The sequence below is a fragment of the Rana temporaria genome, chromosome 4, assembly GCF_905171775.1.
Source record: "Rana temporaria chromosome 4, aRanTem1.1, whole genome shotgun sequence".
Taxonomy (NCBI): Eukaryota; Metazoa; Chordata; class Amphibia; order Anura; family Ranidae; genus Rana; species Rana temporaria.
Genome location: NC_053492.1, coordinates 436,120,552 through 436,138,890, shown reverse-complemented (window position 1 = coordinate 436,138,890; position 18,339 = coordinate 436,120,552). Strand labels below are relative to the sequence as shown.

Sequence of the window (18,339 nt, the reverse complement as noted above, 5' to 3'; positions counted from 1 at the left end):
ATTAGAAGCTCTGATTCTAATCATGTGCTTAAAAAAAAAAACAAAAAAAACATTGAAATCCATGTGTCCGGCACCCTGCATTGAGATTAGGGTACTGGCCGCCACTGCTTTCCATTATGCATAGCATTCCATAATATCCCTCCTATATATCCTTTCATAGAATCCTTCCCATTCATCCTTCCATTGTCCATCAATCCATCCATGGCATCTCTCCCATACACCCCCTATCATCCAATCCAATGCATCCCTCCCATAGGTGTGTGCAGCCTATAGCATTAGGGTGTGCACACCAAAGCTCAAACACACATGCGTGTGTAATATACCATATATGGCAGTGGGCAAGTCAGTAGGGCTTTGTCAGCAGGGCAGAGATCTGTGTCAGTAGTTTATCTTTATTTGTATTATTATTATTATTATTATTTTACAATTTTTTTTTTTTTTTAGGAGCCCTGTTTGGGGGCTTTGGTGAAATTTCAGTGGTCTAAACAGACCCTTGATGTCTAACTTTTGAGGCAGAGAAAGGGACTGAGGACAGAGTTTCCCCAGTCCCTTTCTCTGCAGCCAGGCAGCAGGGGGAATCTGCATAGTACAGGGTGATTAGGGTGTGCCCAGGCACACCTTACACCCTATGTGCGCACGCCTATGATCCCTCCTATACTTCCTTCCATCATCCATAGTATTTTTCCAATCTATTATATAGCATCCTTTCTACCAAGTCTTCTATCCATCCATCTCTTCCATCCACCCAAAGTATCCTTCCCATCCATCCATCCCCCATCCTTTCTACCCTCCCATCCATCCCTCCATCCCTTCCCTGTGCTCCTTGTCTATACTATCAGCCATATGAAGTTGGTGGCTGAGCAAATCTGCGCCTTTAGCGCCACCTGCTGGACAGCAGCAGTCAGTACACCTTTCCTGCACTAGCTATAGTATTCTACGACCAATCCCCAGCCGGAGCTCCCAGCCAATGAAGGCGTTCGGCACACAGCTGGCGGAAGTGAGCGGCAGTGTGCAGCTACCCAGTGTGCAGTGACAGTCGGTGTGAGGCGGAAGTTGTGATTGAGGTGTCAGGCTCAGTACCGGGTGATTCAGGTGTCCTCGCCCCGGTGTGCTGTGTTGTGTTCCGGTGGAGGAGGGTGAGGGTGATGAAGGTCACATGACTCCGGTGTAGGATGGATGTAGGCAGGTGGAGCGGTGCAGGGCTGGTTGTCATGGAGATGATGGAGTGACCCTTGCCCTGGTCATTGTCCCCAAGCTGCTGTGTGTGACTGGCTGTGCAGGATAGATGGCTGCTACTGAGGCTGTGCAGTTCTCTGTCTGGGGATAACAGGACAGTATGATCTCCCCAAGAGACAAGGGGGACCTGGCCCGCTTCTACACCGTCACCGACCCCCACCGCCACCGCAAAGGCTTCACCATATACAAGGTCACCGCCAGGGTAAGTCATCACCGTACTGTACTTATGGTTGGGGAATCGGTCTCTGTATGATTGGAGAATTGGTCTCTATGTGATTGGAGAATTGGTCTCCTGTATGATTGGAGAATTGGTCTTCTGTATGATTGGAGAATTGGTCTCTGTATGGTTGGAGAATTGGTCTCTGTATGATTGGAGAATTGGTCTCTGTATGATTGGAGAATTGGTCTTCTGTATGATTGGAGAATTGGTCTTCTGTATGATTGGAGAATTGGTCTTCTGTATGATTGGAGAATTGGTCTTCTGTATGATTGGAGAATTGGTCTTCTGTATGATTGGAGAATTGGTCCTCTGTATGATTGGAGAATTGGTCTCTGTATGATTGGAGAATTGGTCTTCTGTATGATTGGAGAATTGGTCTTCTGTATGATTGGAGAATTGGTCTCTATGTGATTGGAGAATTGGTCTCTATGTGATTGGAGAATTGGTCTCTGTATGATTGGAGAATTGGTCTCTGTATGATTGGAGAATTGGTCTCTCTATGATTGGAGAATTGGTCTCTGTATGATTGGAGAATTGGTCTCTGTATGATTGGAGAATCGGTCCCTGTATGATTGGAGAATCGGTCTTCTGTATGATTGGAGAATTGGTCTCTGTATGATTGGAGAATTGGTCCTCTGTATGATTGGAGAATTGGTCTCTGTATGATTGGAGAATCGGTCTTCTGTATGATTGGAGAATCGGTCTTCTGTATGATTGGAGAATTGGTCCCTCCCTGTATGGTTGGAGAATTGGTCTTCTGTATGATTGGAGAATTGGTCTCTGTATGATTGGAGAATTGGTCTTCTGTATGATTGGAGAATTGGTCTCTGTGTGATTGGAGAATTGGTCTTCTGTATGATTGGAGAATTGGTCTCTGTATGATTGGAGAATTGGTCTCTGTATGATTGGAGAATTGGTCTCTGTATGATTGGAGAATTGGTCCTCTGTATGGTTGGAGAATTGGTCCCTGTATGATTGGAGAATTGGTCTCTGTATGATTGGAGAATTGGTCTCTGTATGGTTGGAGAATTGGTCTCTTGTATGATTGGAGAATTGGTCTCTGTATGATTGGAGAATTGGTCTTCTGTATGATTGGAGAATTGGTCTCTGTGTGATTGGAGAATTGGTCTCTGTGTGATTGGAGAATTGGTCTCTGTGTGATTGGAGAATTGGTCTCTGTGTGATTGGAGAATTGGTATTCTGTATGATTGGAGAATTGGTCTTCTGTATGATTGGAGAATTGGTCTCTGTATGATTGGAGAATTGGTCTCTGTATGATTGGAGAATTGGTCTCTGTATGATTGGAGAATTGGTCTCTGTATGGTTGGAGAATTGGTTTCTGTATGATTGGAGAATTGGTCTTCTGTATGATTGGAGAATTGGTCTCTGTATGATTGGAGAATTGGTCTTCTGTATGATTGGAGAATTGGTCTCTGTGTGATTGGAGAATTGGTCTTCTGTATGATTGGAGAATTGGTCTCCTGTATGATTGGAGAATTGGTCTTCTGTATGATTGGAGAATTGGTCTCTGTATGATTGGAGAATTGGTCTTCTGTATGATTGGAGAATTGGTCTCCTGTATGATTGGAGAATTGGTCTTCTGTATGATTGGAGAATTGGTCTCCTGTATGATTGGAGAATTGGTCTCCTGTATGATTGGAGAATTGGTCTCTGTATGATTGGAGAATTGGTCTCTGTATGATTGGAGAATTGGTCTCTGTATGATTGGAGAATTGGTCTCCTGTATGATTGGAGAATTGGTCTCCTGTATGATTGGAGAATTGGTCTCTGTATGATTGGAGAATTGGTCTCTGTATGATTGGAGAATTGGTCTTCTGTATGATTGGAGAATTGGTCTCTGTGTGATTGGAGAATTGGTCTTCTGTATGATTGGAGAATTGGTCTCCTGTATGATTGGAGAATTGGTCTTCTGTATGATTGGAGAATTGGTCTCTGTATGATTGGAGAATTGGTCTTCTGTATGATTGGAGAATTGGTCTCCTGTATGATTGGAGAATTGGTCTTCTGTATGATTGGAGAATTGGTCTCCTGTATGATTGGAGAATTGGTCTCCTGTATGATTGGAGAATTGGTCTCTGTATGATTGGAGAATTGGTCTCTGTATGATTGGAGAATTGGTCTCTGTATGATTGGAGAATTGGTCTCCTGTATGATTGGAGAATTGGTCTCCTGTATGATTGGAGAATTGGTCTCTGTATGATTGGAGAATTGGTCTCTGTGTGGTTGGAGAATTGGTTCCTGTATGATTGGAGAATTGGTCTTCTGTATGATTGGAGAATTGGTCTTCTGTATGATTGGAGAATTGGTCTTCTGTATGATTGGAGAATTGGTCTCCTGTATGATTGGAGAATTGGTCTCCTGTATGATTGGAGAATTGGTCTCCTGTATGATTGGAGAATTGGTCTCCTGTATGATTGGAGAATTGGTCTCCTGTATGATTGGAGAATTGGTCTCTGTATGATTGGAGAATTGGTCTCTGTGTGGTTGGAGAATTGGTTCCTGTATGATTGGAGAATTGGTCTTCTGTATGATTGGAGAATTGGTCTTCTGTATGATTGGAGAATTGGTCTTCTGTATGATTGGAGAATTGGTCTCCTGTATGATTGGAGAATTGGTCTCCTGTATGATTGGAGAATTGGTCTCCTGTATGATTGGAGAATTGGTCTCCTGTATGATTGGAGAATTGGTCTCCTGTATGATTGGAGAATTGGTCTCCTGTATGATTGGAGAATTGGTCTCCTGTATGATTGGAGAATTGGTCTCCTGTATGATTGGAGAATTGGTCTTCTGTATGATTGGAGAATTGGTCTTCTGTATGATTGGAGAATTGGTCTCTGTATGATTGGAGAATTGGTCTTCTGTATGATTGGGGAATTGGTCTTCTGTATGGTTGGAGAATTGCTCTCTATGTGATTGGAGAATGGGCCCCTGTGTGATCAGAGAACCATACTGCCTCCTGCAGATTTCTATGTGTCTGCCCATCGTAGTGAAGGGTCAATAGGAAGGAGGGATGGTGGAGCCAAGTCACAACAAGCATCAGCACTACCTGGAAGTGTCAGACTTTGCCTGTGAGGGGCCTGTCATTTTTTTGTTTCTGTTTTTAGATGGCAGTGCATCTTTACAATTTCCTTCCTATAGATTGGACTGAATGGTTCTCAAATTCTGCCCAACTCTTGCACAGGGTTTCTGCAGAGAGGGGGAAATAACAAAGACTGTGTTTATACGGCGGTGATGTGTAGTTCTCCTGGGGCAGGGAGCGCATGTTGTTCATTTCTCATTGGGCCAGAGAAAGATTGGGAACACATTCTGTTTGCAGAGGCAATTGTTTTCCTGGAGTTATTGGTGAATAATAAAACCTTGTAAATAGAAATGGCAAAAGATCAGATGTTTTTATCTTCTTCACCTCGGCATATAGCTGTGTTTGTTTTTGCCTCATTCTTACAGGCTTTTAGTACATCAAGTGAAGCCTCCTATAATGAATTGCAGAACATTTTCAATTGATTGAAACTAATAATAACAACAATGTCCTCCTTATAGCAGTGGTCTCCAAACTGCAGCCCTGGGGCCACATGCGGCCCTCTGCTTGTTTTTATCTGGCCCTTGGGGCACTGTACCATCCACTGATACCAACAATGGGGCGTAATTACCCCCACTCCCCCTCCACTGACACAATTCCTCCCACTGACCCCATCGTTTGGGCACGATTCCCCCCCCCACTGACACCATCGTTTGGGCACGATCCCCCCCCCCACTGACACCATCAATGGGGCACCATTCCCCCCCCACTGACACAATCGTTTGGGCACGATCCCCCCCCCCACTGACACCATCGATGGGGCACCATTCCCCCCCCACTGACACAATCGTTTGGGCACGATTCCCCCCCCTACTGACACCATCGATGGGGCACCATTCCCCCCCACTGACACCATCGTTGGGGAATTTTTTATTTTTTTCCCCCAATGACTTCGGGACCTTTTCTACTCCTAATGGCCAAAGTTCGGCCCTCCTAAGGTCTGAAGGACAGTAAACTGGCCCTTTGTTTAGAAAGTTTGGAGACCCCTGCCCTACAGTATAAGCCAGGGCTCGACAAAATCCGGGCGCCCGGTCGCAATTGCGACAAGAAATTGTGACCTGGCACCCGCCAGTAATTGAGGCCGTGGCTTTGCAGCCTTCACAGAAGGAAGCTTAGGCCGCAAAGCCGCAGCCTCAAATACCGGCCGACGCAGGCCCGCCGCGATCGCGCAGGGCGGGGGAGGTTGGGGCGCACAGAGACACAGGATCCTGTGTCTCCATGCACGCCCCACCACGCCCGCTGGTAATTGAGGCCGTGGCTTTGCAGCCTTCTGCAGGCCTTCTGTGATCTGGCCCCATCTTGTGGTGGCTGTTTGGCATTACAAGTAAAACAGTTCTAATGTGTTTTTTCACTGCCATCTCTTGAAGAGAAAATATGGACAGCCGCACACCAAAAAAGTCATGAGCTATGACTAAGCACTGAACCCCTGTGCGAAACGCGTCAGCTATATACCCCACTGCTTGCTGTGCTTTGTAGTGCCTTTTCTCCTTTTACCATTAAAGGCCACCTTTTTAAGTTTTTTTTTGGTGTGCAGCTGTCCATATTTTCTCTTCAAGTTTTGCTTTGTGCATTGCCGGCAGCCATTTGGTTCTAAGAGGACACTGATTGCACAAGTGCACTCACCTGGAGCCGCAGTTTTCCCCTCTTCACTGCCATCTCCTTCCCTCTAATTTAGAACCCCCAAACATTATTTTTTATTCTAACACCCTAGAGAATAAAATGGCGGTCATTGCAATACTTTCTGTCACACCGTATTTGCGCAGCGGTCTTACAAGCGCACTTTTTTCGTGACAAAATACACTTTTTTAACCACTTAAGGACCAGACCAATAAATGACTAAATGTCCCAAGGGGTTTTTACAATTCGGCACTGTGTCGCTTTAACAGACAATTGCGCGGTCGTGCGACGTGGCTCCCAAACAAAATTGGCGTCCTTTTTTCCCCACAAATAGAGCTTTCTTTTGGTGGTATTTGATCACCTCTGCGGTTTTTATTTTTTGCGCTATAAACAAAAATAGAGCGACAATTTTGAAAAAAATGCAATATTTTTTACTTTTTGCTATAATAAATATCCCCCAAAAACATATCTAAAACATTTTTTTCCCTCAGTTTAGGCCGATACGTATTCTTCTACCTATTTTTGGTAAAATGCGACATTATGGCGGACACTTCGGACAATTTTGACACATTTTTGGGACCATTGTCATTTTCACAGCAAAAAATGCATTTGAATTGCATTCTTTATTGTGAAAATGACAGTTGCAGTTTGGGAGTTAACCACAGGGGGCGCTTTTGGAGTTAGTGTTCACCTAGTGTGTGTTTACAACTGTAGGGGGGTGTGGCTGTAGGACTGACGTCATCGATCGAGTCTCCCTATAAAAGGAATCACTCGATCGATGCCGCCGCCACAGTGAAGCACGGGGAAGCCGTGTTTACATACGGCTCTCCCCGTTCTTCAGCTCCGGGGAGCGATCGCGACGGAGCGGCTATAAACGAATAGCCGCGCCGTCATCCCGGATCGCTCCCCACGGGAATCCGACCGCCGCATGTAGCGGGGGGGGGGGTCCCGATTGGACCCCCGACCCACGTCTAGGCAGGGACGTACAGGTACGCCCATGTGCCTGTACGTGCCATTCTGCCAACGTATATCTACATGCGGCGGTCGGGAAGTGGTTCAATTAAAAAATAAGACAACAGTAAAGTTAGCCAATTTTTTTTTTTATATTGTGAAAGATAATGTTACGCCGAGTAAATTGATACCCAACATGTCACGCTTCAAAATTGCGTCCGCTCGTGGAATGGCGACAAACTTTTACCCTTTAAAATCTCCATAGGCGACATTTAAAAAAATTCTATCGATCGCGGCGATACCTCACATGTGCAGTTTGAATTCCGTTTACATATGCGGGCGCTACTCACATATGTGTTCGCTTCTGCACGCGAGCTTGGCGGGACAGGGCGCGTTTTCTGGCTCCTAACTTTTTTAGCTGGCTCCTAGATTCCAAGCAAATTTGTCAAACCCTGGTATAAGCTACACAGCAGCATGTAACAGTAAATAATTGTGCAGTGCTGCAGTTGTGTGTGTGTGTGTGTGTGTGAGGAGCCTTTCTCAACCTTTTTGAATACAGAGGAACCCTTAAAATAATTTTCCGGTCTCAGGGAACCCCTACTAAAATTTACTAATATAATATATAGGGTTGTCCCGATACCGATACTAGTATCGGTATCGATTCCGAGTATTTGCAGGAGTACTTGTACTCCCGCAAATGCCCCCGATACCTAAATAGAATACTCCCCCCCCCCCCCCCCCAACGCTACACCGCATCCCCGCTGCCGCCAACACTTGGTTAATACGGGCGGGGAACATTACAGCTTTCATTTGAATAGCTGTAGTGTTTCCCGCCGTGCCGCGTATAGACACTCCCCCTTGCTCGGGTGAACTGTCCAAACCCGAGCAAGGGGGAGTGTCTATACGCAGCGCTGCACGAAAGACTACAGCTATTCAAATGAAAGCTGTAATGTTCGCCGCCCGTATTAACCAAGTGGCGGCGGCAGCGGGGATGCGGCAGCATGTAGGTAAGGGGGACATGGCTGCATATATGGGGGGGCATGGCTGCATATATGGGGGGGACATGGCTGGATATGGGGGGGACATGGCTGCATATGGGGGGGACATGGCTGCATATGGGGGGGACATGGCTGCATATGGGGGGGACATGGCTGGATATGGGGGGACATGGCTGGATATGGGGGGACATGGCTGGATATGGGGGGACATGGCTAGATATGGGGGGGACATGGCTGGATATGGGGGGACATGGCTGGATATGGGGGGACATGGCTGCATATGGGGGGACATGGCTGGATATGGGGGGACATGGCTGGATATGGGGGGACATGGCTGCATATATGGGGGGGACATGGCTGCATATATGGGGGGACATGGCTGCATTTGTGGGGGGACATGGCTGCATTTGGGGACACATTTAAAAAAAAGTATCGGTATTCGGTATCGGCGAGTACTTGAAAAAAAGTATCGGTACTTGTACTCAGTCCTAAAAAAGTGGTATCGGGACAACCCTAATAATATACAACTTATGATACATTAGTGTGGTGGTCAGTGGGAAGAATGCTCCTTACGCTTGTAGTCATTGGAAACAATTGCCCTCTTACATATAGCTAAAACGACCATTGGTGTCAGTGGAACCTTATGAGATGCAGAAATTGCTCAAGGAACCCATAGCAATCGCTGGAGGAACCCTGTGTGTGAGTATCTGCTCTTATATGTTATCGTTGAAGCTAGATATACATGGCTCGATTTTTCTCTCATTCAGCCTGAAGGGAATCGGTTCCCCCATTCAAGCTAATTTCCTATATATATATATATATATATATATATATATATATATATATATATATATATATATATATAGGAAATTAGCTTGAATGGGGGAACCGATTCCCTTCAGGCTGAATGAGAGAAAAATATATATATATAACCTTCTCCATAAGAAACAGAGAGAGCCCATCTTGGTGGCTGCATGCCTGGCTGTGGCTAAAGTGGACGTGAGCTTAAGGCTGTGAACCCACACTGAGGAACAGAGCGGCTCACAGCAGGGGGTCCCCCGTGTGTCTCCATTCTCCGGTACAGGTCCGATTTCAGCTCTATTTTATTTATTTATTTTTATTAAATTTTTATGGCTGAATTTGGACCTAAAATGGACCAAAAGACGCACAGGATTCATGTGCAATTTGCACCGGAGCCGCTCTGGAGATGTGTGAACCAGGGCCATACAGAGCCGGTCACAATCTCCTGCTAATAAGGCCCCGTACACACGAGAGGATCGATCCGCTGGAATTGATCTGCGGACCGGTTTCAGTGGATAGATCCCCTGGTGTGTATGATCCAGCGGATTTTTTTCCGCAGATTTTTGTCCCCGGGGATGGATTTCCAGCGGATCAAAATTTCTTGACATGCTAAGAAATCGATCCGCTGGAATCCAGTCCAACGGATTGATCCGCTGGTCTGTACAGACTCACCGGATCAATCCGTCCGAATCCATCCCCCGCATGCGTCGTAATGATTCGACGCATGCGTGGAAGTCCTTATATCACAGCGTCGCGCACGTCGCCGCGTCATCATCGCGGCGACGGCGCGACACGTCACCGTGGACGGAATTCCGCAGGGATTTTGATCTCATGTTTAGTACAACCATGAGATCAAAATCCGCCAGAGGATTTATCCGCGGAAACGGTCCTCTCGTGTGTACTAGGCCTAAGGCTTACCTATATGTACTGAAAATATCTCCTTAACATGCACCGTTTAGGAGATATTTGCCTTGTAGTGCACCAATGATGTCATCGGCTCATGCGCAGTGAAGAAACGGCCTCCGTGACGTTTCTTCCCCAGTGTGTGCAGTGACTGGCGTCACGCGTCTCCGGACAGTCAGAGCTGGAGTCCGCAGCCCTGGAAGGAAGAGCGACGAAGATGGATGCTTCCACCAGTGGGGACAGCGTGGGCTTTCTTTACAGGTAAGTGCCACATAATGGGATAGTATACATACTAGTTCATTATTCTTTCACTTTGCTGCGGAATGAAGAGGAAGTAAAACCAAGTGTGAACTGAGCCTTATGGGGAAAAGGTCAGCTACAGGGAGCTGTGGTTTCATTCGAATGCCCAGGTGGCAGAATTCAGTTCCTCTTTGGCAGAACTGTCAGAATTCAGTTCCTCTTCAGGCTTTCCTGGCTGGGCTTCGTTTCTCAGTCAATCTACTGGATCACTTGGATATCCCTTTCATCTCAGCTATATCAGTATACACAAACAAAACTTTTGTCAAGACGTTATGATCTGTTGTCAGTCCAGAGGTCCTCTGGTTCATTCATTTGTGTTCTATATAATGAAAATTTGGCATATTATAGTATGGAAACTTTTAGTTCTGCACTCCTGTGACCTGTTTCCAGCTGACAGCGGGCTTTAGTGACGTCACTTTGCTCTGAAGAGATCTTTACTTTAATGTCAGAGTTCCACTCAGATTCCTGACTGACCGCTGGCTCAGCCGCTCAGCACTCCACTGAGATCCTGAGCCAGACACTCCCACCTCCTCCATGGCTTGGCGATTCAGTGAGTGCTGGAGGGACAGAGCAGAGAGCGAGTGACTGACAGTGGCCACTCTCTGCTCCCTGAAGACTGAGAACTGAGTGATCAGCGGTCTTTGATTGCTTAGCTCTCTGTGTAGAGGCAGCGGGAGACAGATGCAGCATTGGACCAATGCTATATCCACAAAGGCGAGTACGTCTTTGATTTTTTTAAGCCCACACACTCCTCTTTTAACCACTTGAGCTCCAGAAGATTTATTCCCCTTCATGAGCAGGCAATTTTTTTACTCTTTTGCACTGTGCTACTTTAACTGGTAATTGAGCAGTCATGCAAATTTCAAGTTATAACATTTTTTTTTTTACACAAAAAGAGATTTCTTTTGGTGATATTTGATCACCACTGGGTTTTTATTTTTTGCAATATAAACGAAAAAGACCCAACTAGGGATGTACCGATGCTAGTATCGGTATCGATACCGAGCATTTCCCTGAGTACTTGTACTCGGGGGGAAATGCTCCGATGCTTCACTCGATACCTGGGCAGTCAGGGTGATCGGTGTGGCAGGGGAGTTGCAAGCACTGATCTGCCCCCTTTTCAGCTGTTTTGGTTAAAGTTATACTGCAGTGATCAGTGCTTGTAACTTCCCCCAAAGCCGCACCGATCACCGCTGACTGTCCCCCCTCCATGCTGTCTCCCCCCCCCATGCTGTCCCCCCCCCCCTCCATGCTCTGTGCTGTCCCCCCCTCCATGCTCTGTGCTGTCCCCCCCCTCTGTGCTCCGTGCTGTCTTCCCCCTCCTCTGTGCTCCGTGCTGTCTTCCCCCCTGTAATGATGTGTATGCCCCCCTCCATACTCCGTGCTGTCTTCCCCCCTCCTCTGTGCTCCGTGCTGTCTTCCCCCTCCTCTGTGCTCCGTGCTGTCTTCCCCCCTGTAATGATGTGTATGCCCCCCTCCATACTCCGTGCTGTCTTCCCCCCCTCCTCTGTGCTCCGTGCTGTCTTCCCCCCTCCTCTGTGCTCCGTGCTGTCTTCCCCCCTCATCTGTGCTCTGTGCTGTCTTCCCCCCTCATCTGTGCTCCGTGCTGTCTTCCCCCCTCATCTGTGCTCCGTGCTGTCTTCCCCCCTCCTCTGTGCTCCGTGCTGTCTTCTCCCTTCCTCTGTGCTCCGTGCTGTCTTCTCCCTTCCTCTGTGCTCCGTGCTGTCTTCTCCCTTCCTCTGTGCTCCGTGCTGTCTTCTCCCTTCCTCTGTGCTCCGTGCTGTCTTCCCCCCTCCTCCGTGCTGTCTTCCCCCCTCCTCCGTGCTGTCTTCCCCCCTCCTCTGTGCTCCGTGCTGTCTTCCCCCCTCCTCTGTGCTCCGTGCTGTCTTCCCCCTCCTCTGTGCTCCCTGCTGTCTTCCCCCTCCTCTGTGCTCCCTGCTGTCTTCCCCCTCCTCTGTGCTCCGTGCTGTCTTCCCCCCTGTAATGATGTGTATGCCCCCCACCGTGCTCCGTGCTGTCTTCTCCCCCACTCCGTGCTGTCTTCTCCCCCCTCCATACTCCCCTCCCCCCTCAATTTGTCAGGATGGAGAGCGGAGGTAGGAGCCGCTAAATCCGGCTTCTACCTTTTCCGAATGAACAGAGTCGGTGATCACTGAGGCCTAGTACACACGAGAGGATTTATCCGCGGATACGGTCCACCGGACCAGCGGATAGATCCCCTGGTGTGTACAATCCGGCGGATCTGTTGTAGGTTGATGTTTTAGTAAGCAATGTTCCGGTTTTTATTCCCTGCTTTGCAGGAAGAAAACAAACGGCACATCACTGCTGTATGAAGAGAGCCCGGTGTTGTTTACGGATACAGGGCTCCGTTCTGTCATTTGCTGAACCGATCACCGGGTGTTGGGCCATAAATCATTGACTCGGACCTACTTAATCGTCTTCCAGGTCTGCATGCTCTTTGGTCCCCAAAGAAAGCTGTGACCTACAAGTATGTGATTGTGCCTGTAGGAGCCGACCTGCTGCAGTAAATGTACTATGGCGGGTCGGCAAGTGTTTAAAGGTCTTCCTGTAAAATGTAATAGACCTTCCTGCAGCCCATAATACTGAGTGCCGTTCTGAAGATGAAAAACTGACAATGTAAGAGTTGAAGGAAGTAACCAGAAGATCAACACTCCCGAAGAAGAGGATGGTTGGCAGTTTTTCATCATCAGAGTAGTTGCACTTTAGCGCAGGTTTCTTAACTAGGGTTCCTTCAGAGGTTGCTGGGGGTTCATTGAGCAATTTCTGCCTCTCAGATAAGTTCCCACTGACACCATTGATCCTTTTAGCCATCTGTAAGAGGCGATTCTTTCCAATGACCACAATTGTAAGGAGCATTATTCCCACTGACCATCACACTAATGCAGGGTTTGACAAATTTGCTTGGAATCTAGGAGCCAGCTAAAAAAGTTAGGAGCCAGAAAACGCACCCCGTCCCGACGAGCTCGTGCGCAGAAGCGAACACATACGTGAGTAGCGCCCGCATATGTAAACGGTTTCCAAACCACACATGTGAGGTATCACCGCGATTGGTAGAGTGAGAGCAATAATTCTAGCCCTAGACCTCCTCTGTCACTCAAAACATGCAATCTGTAGAATTTTTTAAACGTTGGCTATGGAGATTTTAAAGGGTAAAAGTTTGTCGCCATTCCACGAGCGGACGCAATTTTGAAGCGTGACATGTTGGGTATCAATTTACTCAGCGTAATATTATCTTTTACAAAATATAAAAAAAATTGGGCTAACTTTACTGTAGTCTTATTTTTTTATTTAAAAAAGTGTATTTTTTCCCCAAAAAAGTGCCCTTGTAAGACCGCTGCGCAAATACGGTGTGACAGGCCACAAGCTTCCCGGGGCGCCAGGTCACAATTTCTTGTCGCAATTGCGACCGGACGCCCAGATTTTGTCGAGGCCTGCACTAATGTATTATGAGATGTAGATATAGTAATTTTTAGCAGGGGTTCTCCGAGACCAGGAAATTATTCCAAGGGTTCCTCTTGTGTTGAAAAGGTTGAGAGAAGCTGCTTTAGCGTCTCAAGCTGCTGTAATGTTCATTTGAAGGGGTGATCAGTGCCTATATACATGTATACAACAGATGTACTGCATACATTTTATTTTTATATATTAAAAAAATTGTGAAGAAGGAGAAAGATCTTTTGGTGCATCACCATTTTCTATTCTATTTGCCATCTAATGGAGGCAGCTGAGATGCCTTTGTTTCAGACAGAAGACGCAGTCTCTTATTGCATCAAGCTCTTTGGCTTGGCTGTGTTTTGTCTGCTGTAGAGACAGAAGACCTCTCTGTGTCCTCCCTGGGGAGGCTGCAGGCTTTCTGCGTTCAGATGACCTCACTTGACTTCAGCTGAATCCACGTGAGCAGCCATTGCAGATGAATTGTGGATGAGGCTTCTCCAGCACAGAGACGTTGTATTATCAGGCAGGGGTGGAAATAAGGTAGGCCAAACTGTCAGACTTTGCTGAGCCCCTCCAGTGATTGCCACTAGGGTGACCACGTGTCCCGGATTGCCCGGGACAGTCCCACATTTTGCAGGTCTGTCCCGGGCACCTTCATTCCAGGACAATACAATGTCCCAGAATGAAACTGACACAGCCACCCCCCAAGCCAAACTAATGCCCCCAAAAAAGGCCGCCACATCACCGCTTTACTCACTGACAGTACTTGTCCTGGCCGGGAATGCCTGGAGGAGCACAGTCCCGGCCCCCTGCTTGTGATTGGAGAAATCATAAATCCCTCCTCTTGTGTACAATCACTGTGCTGTGATTCGTTACAGCACAAGCTGATTTTTGGGAAGGGGGGTGTCCTTGAATGGTAGTTTGGAAATGTGGTCACCCTAATTGCCACAACCCCGCCAAACTACAACGCCCGCCCCTAGAGAGCACTGTGCAATGCTAGAGAGCATGATTGGTTCACGCCCACTCTTAAAACCCACCTAATAGTACTCACACAATCCACTTTCTTTCGGAATACACATGGGTAGATTCAGGTAGGGGCGCGCTAATTTGTGGCGGCGTAGCCTAGCGTGTTTACACTACGCTACCTTAAGTAAGAGAGGCAAGTACATGATTCTCAAGGCACTTACCTCCTTACTTAGGGCGGCGTAGTGTAAACGCGGCAGGCGTAAGGGCGCCTAATTCAAATGGGTTGGAGGGGGGCGTGTTGTATGGTAATGAGGCTTGACCTCACGTTTTTGACGTTTTTTGTTACTGTGCATGCGCCGGGCGCCTACATTTCACAGTGCGCATTGCGGCTAAGTACGCCGTACGGGCCTATTGATTTCGACGTGGACGTAAACGACGTAAATCCCGATTCGCAGACGACTTACGCAAACGACGTAAAAAATTCGAACCTCGCGGCGGTAACGGCGGCGATACTTTAACATCGTTATTCCACCTCATAGGTGGAATAACTTTAAGCCGCCTAAGGCCTTACGGAAACGGCGTAAAGCGACTGCGGCGGCCGGGCGTACGTTCGTGAATCGACGTAGAAACTCATTTACATATTCTACGCCGGCCGCAATGGAAGCGCCACCTAGTGGCCATCCGAAAAATTGCAATCTAAGATAGGACGGCGCAAGCCGTCGTAACTTAGATAGGTTTAAGCGTATCTCTGTTTAAGCATACGCTTAAACTTAGGTCGGCGTAGATTCTGAGTTAGGTCGGCTTATCTACTGATAAGCCGGCCTAACTCTTTGTGAATCTACCTATAAGTGCCCTGTGTATGTGCATTATTAAAAAAAAATGCTGTTTAATACCTTATTTCATAGCGGTGCTCACTTAACCGGCCATCTCTCCTCTCTTCTGATCTGACAGCTAGAGAGGGAGGGGCCGAGAAACCCCCGCTGACATCATTCGGGAGGAGAGGAGAAGAGAGACGGCCGATCACGTGAGCAGCGCTATAAAATAAGGTATTGAACGTCCAGTGACAGAGCAGTGCGCATATTCCGATGATGTGACCGACTCCTATCTCCTAAATGGTGCAGGTTTAGGAGATATTTACTTTACCTACAGGTGAGCCTTATTATTGCCTTACCTGTTGGTATAAAACAATAAATGGACTTTACTACCACTTTAAAACTGAAGGGCTGAGATACTTCCTTACCTTTCCTAAAAGGTTTTTAATTGTGCTATTCACATGGCTGGAATCCTAGGCATTTGGCCATGTGATCTTTGTTGAAGGGAAAGACAAGTCTTCCGATTGGCTGATCCTCTCTATAAATTGAGAACACGTATTGTAAATGCCAGTGATGGCGAACCTTGGCACCCCAGATGTTTTGGAACTACATTTCCCATGATGCTCAACTACACTGCAGAGTGTATGAGCATCATGGGAAATGTAGTTCCAAAACATCTGGGCTGCCAAGGTTCGCCATCACTGGCTTAGGATTATGGTTACACAAGAAGCACTGATGGGAACTTGGCCATTCATGGCCCATCAACAGGAGAAGGAAGGACCAGGCTTTTGACAGAGGAGTTGGCTGACATTTGCCCACCGGAGCACCCCAGTGTTTGTTATTCTTTCTACCTGCTGAGGGATAACGTTTGTAAAAATAAAGCCTTAGGGCCCTTTCACGCTCACGGATCTCTGATACGCTACGTGGATCTAATTCTATGTGGATCTGCCCCATACTGTCCGTATGTGTGAAAGGGGCCTTAGACTGGAACTTCTACTTATTTGTATAAAGAAGTTTCTCAAATTTATTTTTACTTTCTTTTTATTTTCAGATTGTGTCCAGAAAGAACCCAGAAGATGTCCAGGAGGTAATTTTCATTGTTTGGAGCTGCTCCAGTGATATCATTTCTTGTGTTTGTCTTCAGCTTAATGGGTCGAAATACAGAGAGCAGAATTATTTTGTTTGTCCAACCAAATATCATCCAGCTTTGATGACTCTTGAAGGGCTTGAAGACTTCCAGCTGAGGAAGGAATATGATTTTCAGATTTGATGGATCTCCTGGAAGCTTGTCTTATGTTTACCCCAGGGATCGACAAATCCCGGGCGCCAGGTCGCCATGACGACTAGAAATAGTGTCCTGGCGACTTGGCTTGGAAGGTGGGCAAAAAAAAAAAATTTTTTTTTTGTGAGCTGGCGCCATCTGGTGGTGAGCCGTTGGTATTACAAGTTATTACCACCAGATGTGAGCTGGCGCCATCTGGTGGTGGCTGTTGGTATTACAAGTTAAGCATTACAAGTTAAACAGCAATTCTAATGTCATTTTTCACTATTTTCACTGCCATCTTCTTCCCTCTAATTAGAACCCCCAAACATTATATATATTTTTTATCCTAACACCCTAGAGAATAAAATGGCGATCGTTGCAATACTTTCTGTCACGCCGTATTTGCGCAGCGGTCTTACGAGCGCACTTTTTTGGGAAAAAATTACACTTTTTTTAATTAAATAAGACAACGGTAAAGTTATCCCCATTTTTTTTAATATTATGAAAGATAATGTTCCGCCGAGTAAATTGATACCCAACATGTCACGCTTCAAAATTGCGTCTGCTCGTGGAATGCCGACAAACTTTTACCCTTTAAAATCTCCATAGGCGACGTTTAAAAAAATCTACAGGTTGCATGTTTTGAGTTACAGAGGACGTCTAGGGCTAGAATTATTGCTCTCGCTCTACCAATCGAGGCGATACCTCACATGTGTGGTTTGAACACCGTTTACATATGCGGGCGCTGCTCACGTATGCGTTCGCTTCTGCGCGCAAGCTCGTCGGGACGGGGTGCGTTTTCTGGCTCCTAACTTTTTTAGCTGGCTCCTAGATTCCAAGCAAATTTGTCAACTCCTGGTTTACCCCAAAGCTTATGTCAGATGAGCGATTATGTCACTCCCAATGAAGGCTGAACTCCTGTAAAATAGATTATTTTTACCAATCTGGTCCAAGCAAACTTCTATCTTCGTTAACAGATGCACCCTCAGCAGCGCTCAGAGCGCCGTATAAACTACATGCTGCATCGGCTATATAAAGTATACAGCACTGTGTTCTGGCAGCGGGACAGAAACTTCCTGTCTCACCCCTGGATCAAAATAGACAGGAACACAGCACTGTGTACTATGGTATGCAGATAATGCTACATACAGTTTATACAATGCTGCCAGCAGGCGCATATGTTACTAGAGGTAATAGTTTGTTTGGTCCAGCTTGGTCCACACAAACTAAAAGGACCGAAAGCTGGAGTTAAAGGGGTTGTAAAGGTACAATTTTTTCCCCCCTAAATAGCTTCCTTTACCTTAGTGCAGTCCTCCTTCACTTACCTCATCCTTCCATTTTGCTTTTAAATGTCCTTATTTCTTCTGAGAAATCCTCACTTCCTGTTCTTCTGTCTGTAACTCCACACAGTAATGCAAGGCTTTCTCCCTGGTGTGGAGTGTCATGTTCGTCCCCTCCCTTGGACTACAGGAGAGTCAGGATGCTCTCTACGTTGCAGATAGAGAAGGAGCTGTGTGTTAGTGGGCGTCCTGACTCTCCTGTAGTCCAAGGAAGGGGGCGAGCATGACACGCCACACCAGGGAGAAAGCCTTGCATTACTGTGTGGAGTTACAGACAGAAGAACTGGAAGTGAGGATTTCTCAGAAGAAATAAGAACATTTAAAAGCAAAATGGAAGGATGAGGTACCGTATTTATCGGCGTATACCGCGCACTTTTTTGC

The 18,339-nt window shown here is 46.7% G+C and overlaps 1 protein-coding gene across 1 annotated transcript in view; it reads left to right on the top strand.

The window, feature by feature from the left end:
* Nucleotides 1-979: 979 nt before the first annotated feature.
* Nucleotides 980-18,339, top strand: part of RPS6KC1 (ribosomal protein S6 kinase C1) — a 239,590-nt gene continuing 222,230 nt past the window's right edge. The window contains exons 1-2 of the mRNA XM_040351456.1: nt 980-1,438; nt 16,406-16,441. Of these exons, the coding sequence (XP_040207390.1) occupies nt 1,337-1,438; nt 16,406-16,441 (138 nt within the window). The 5' untranslated portion in view covers nt 980-1,336. The remainder of the gene's footprint in view (nt 1,439-16,405; nt 16,442-18,339) is intronic.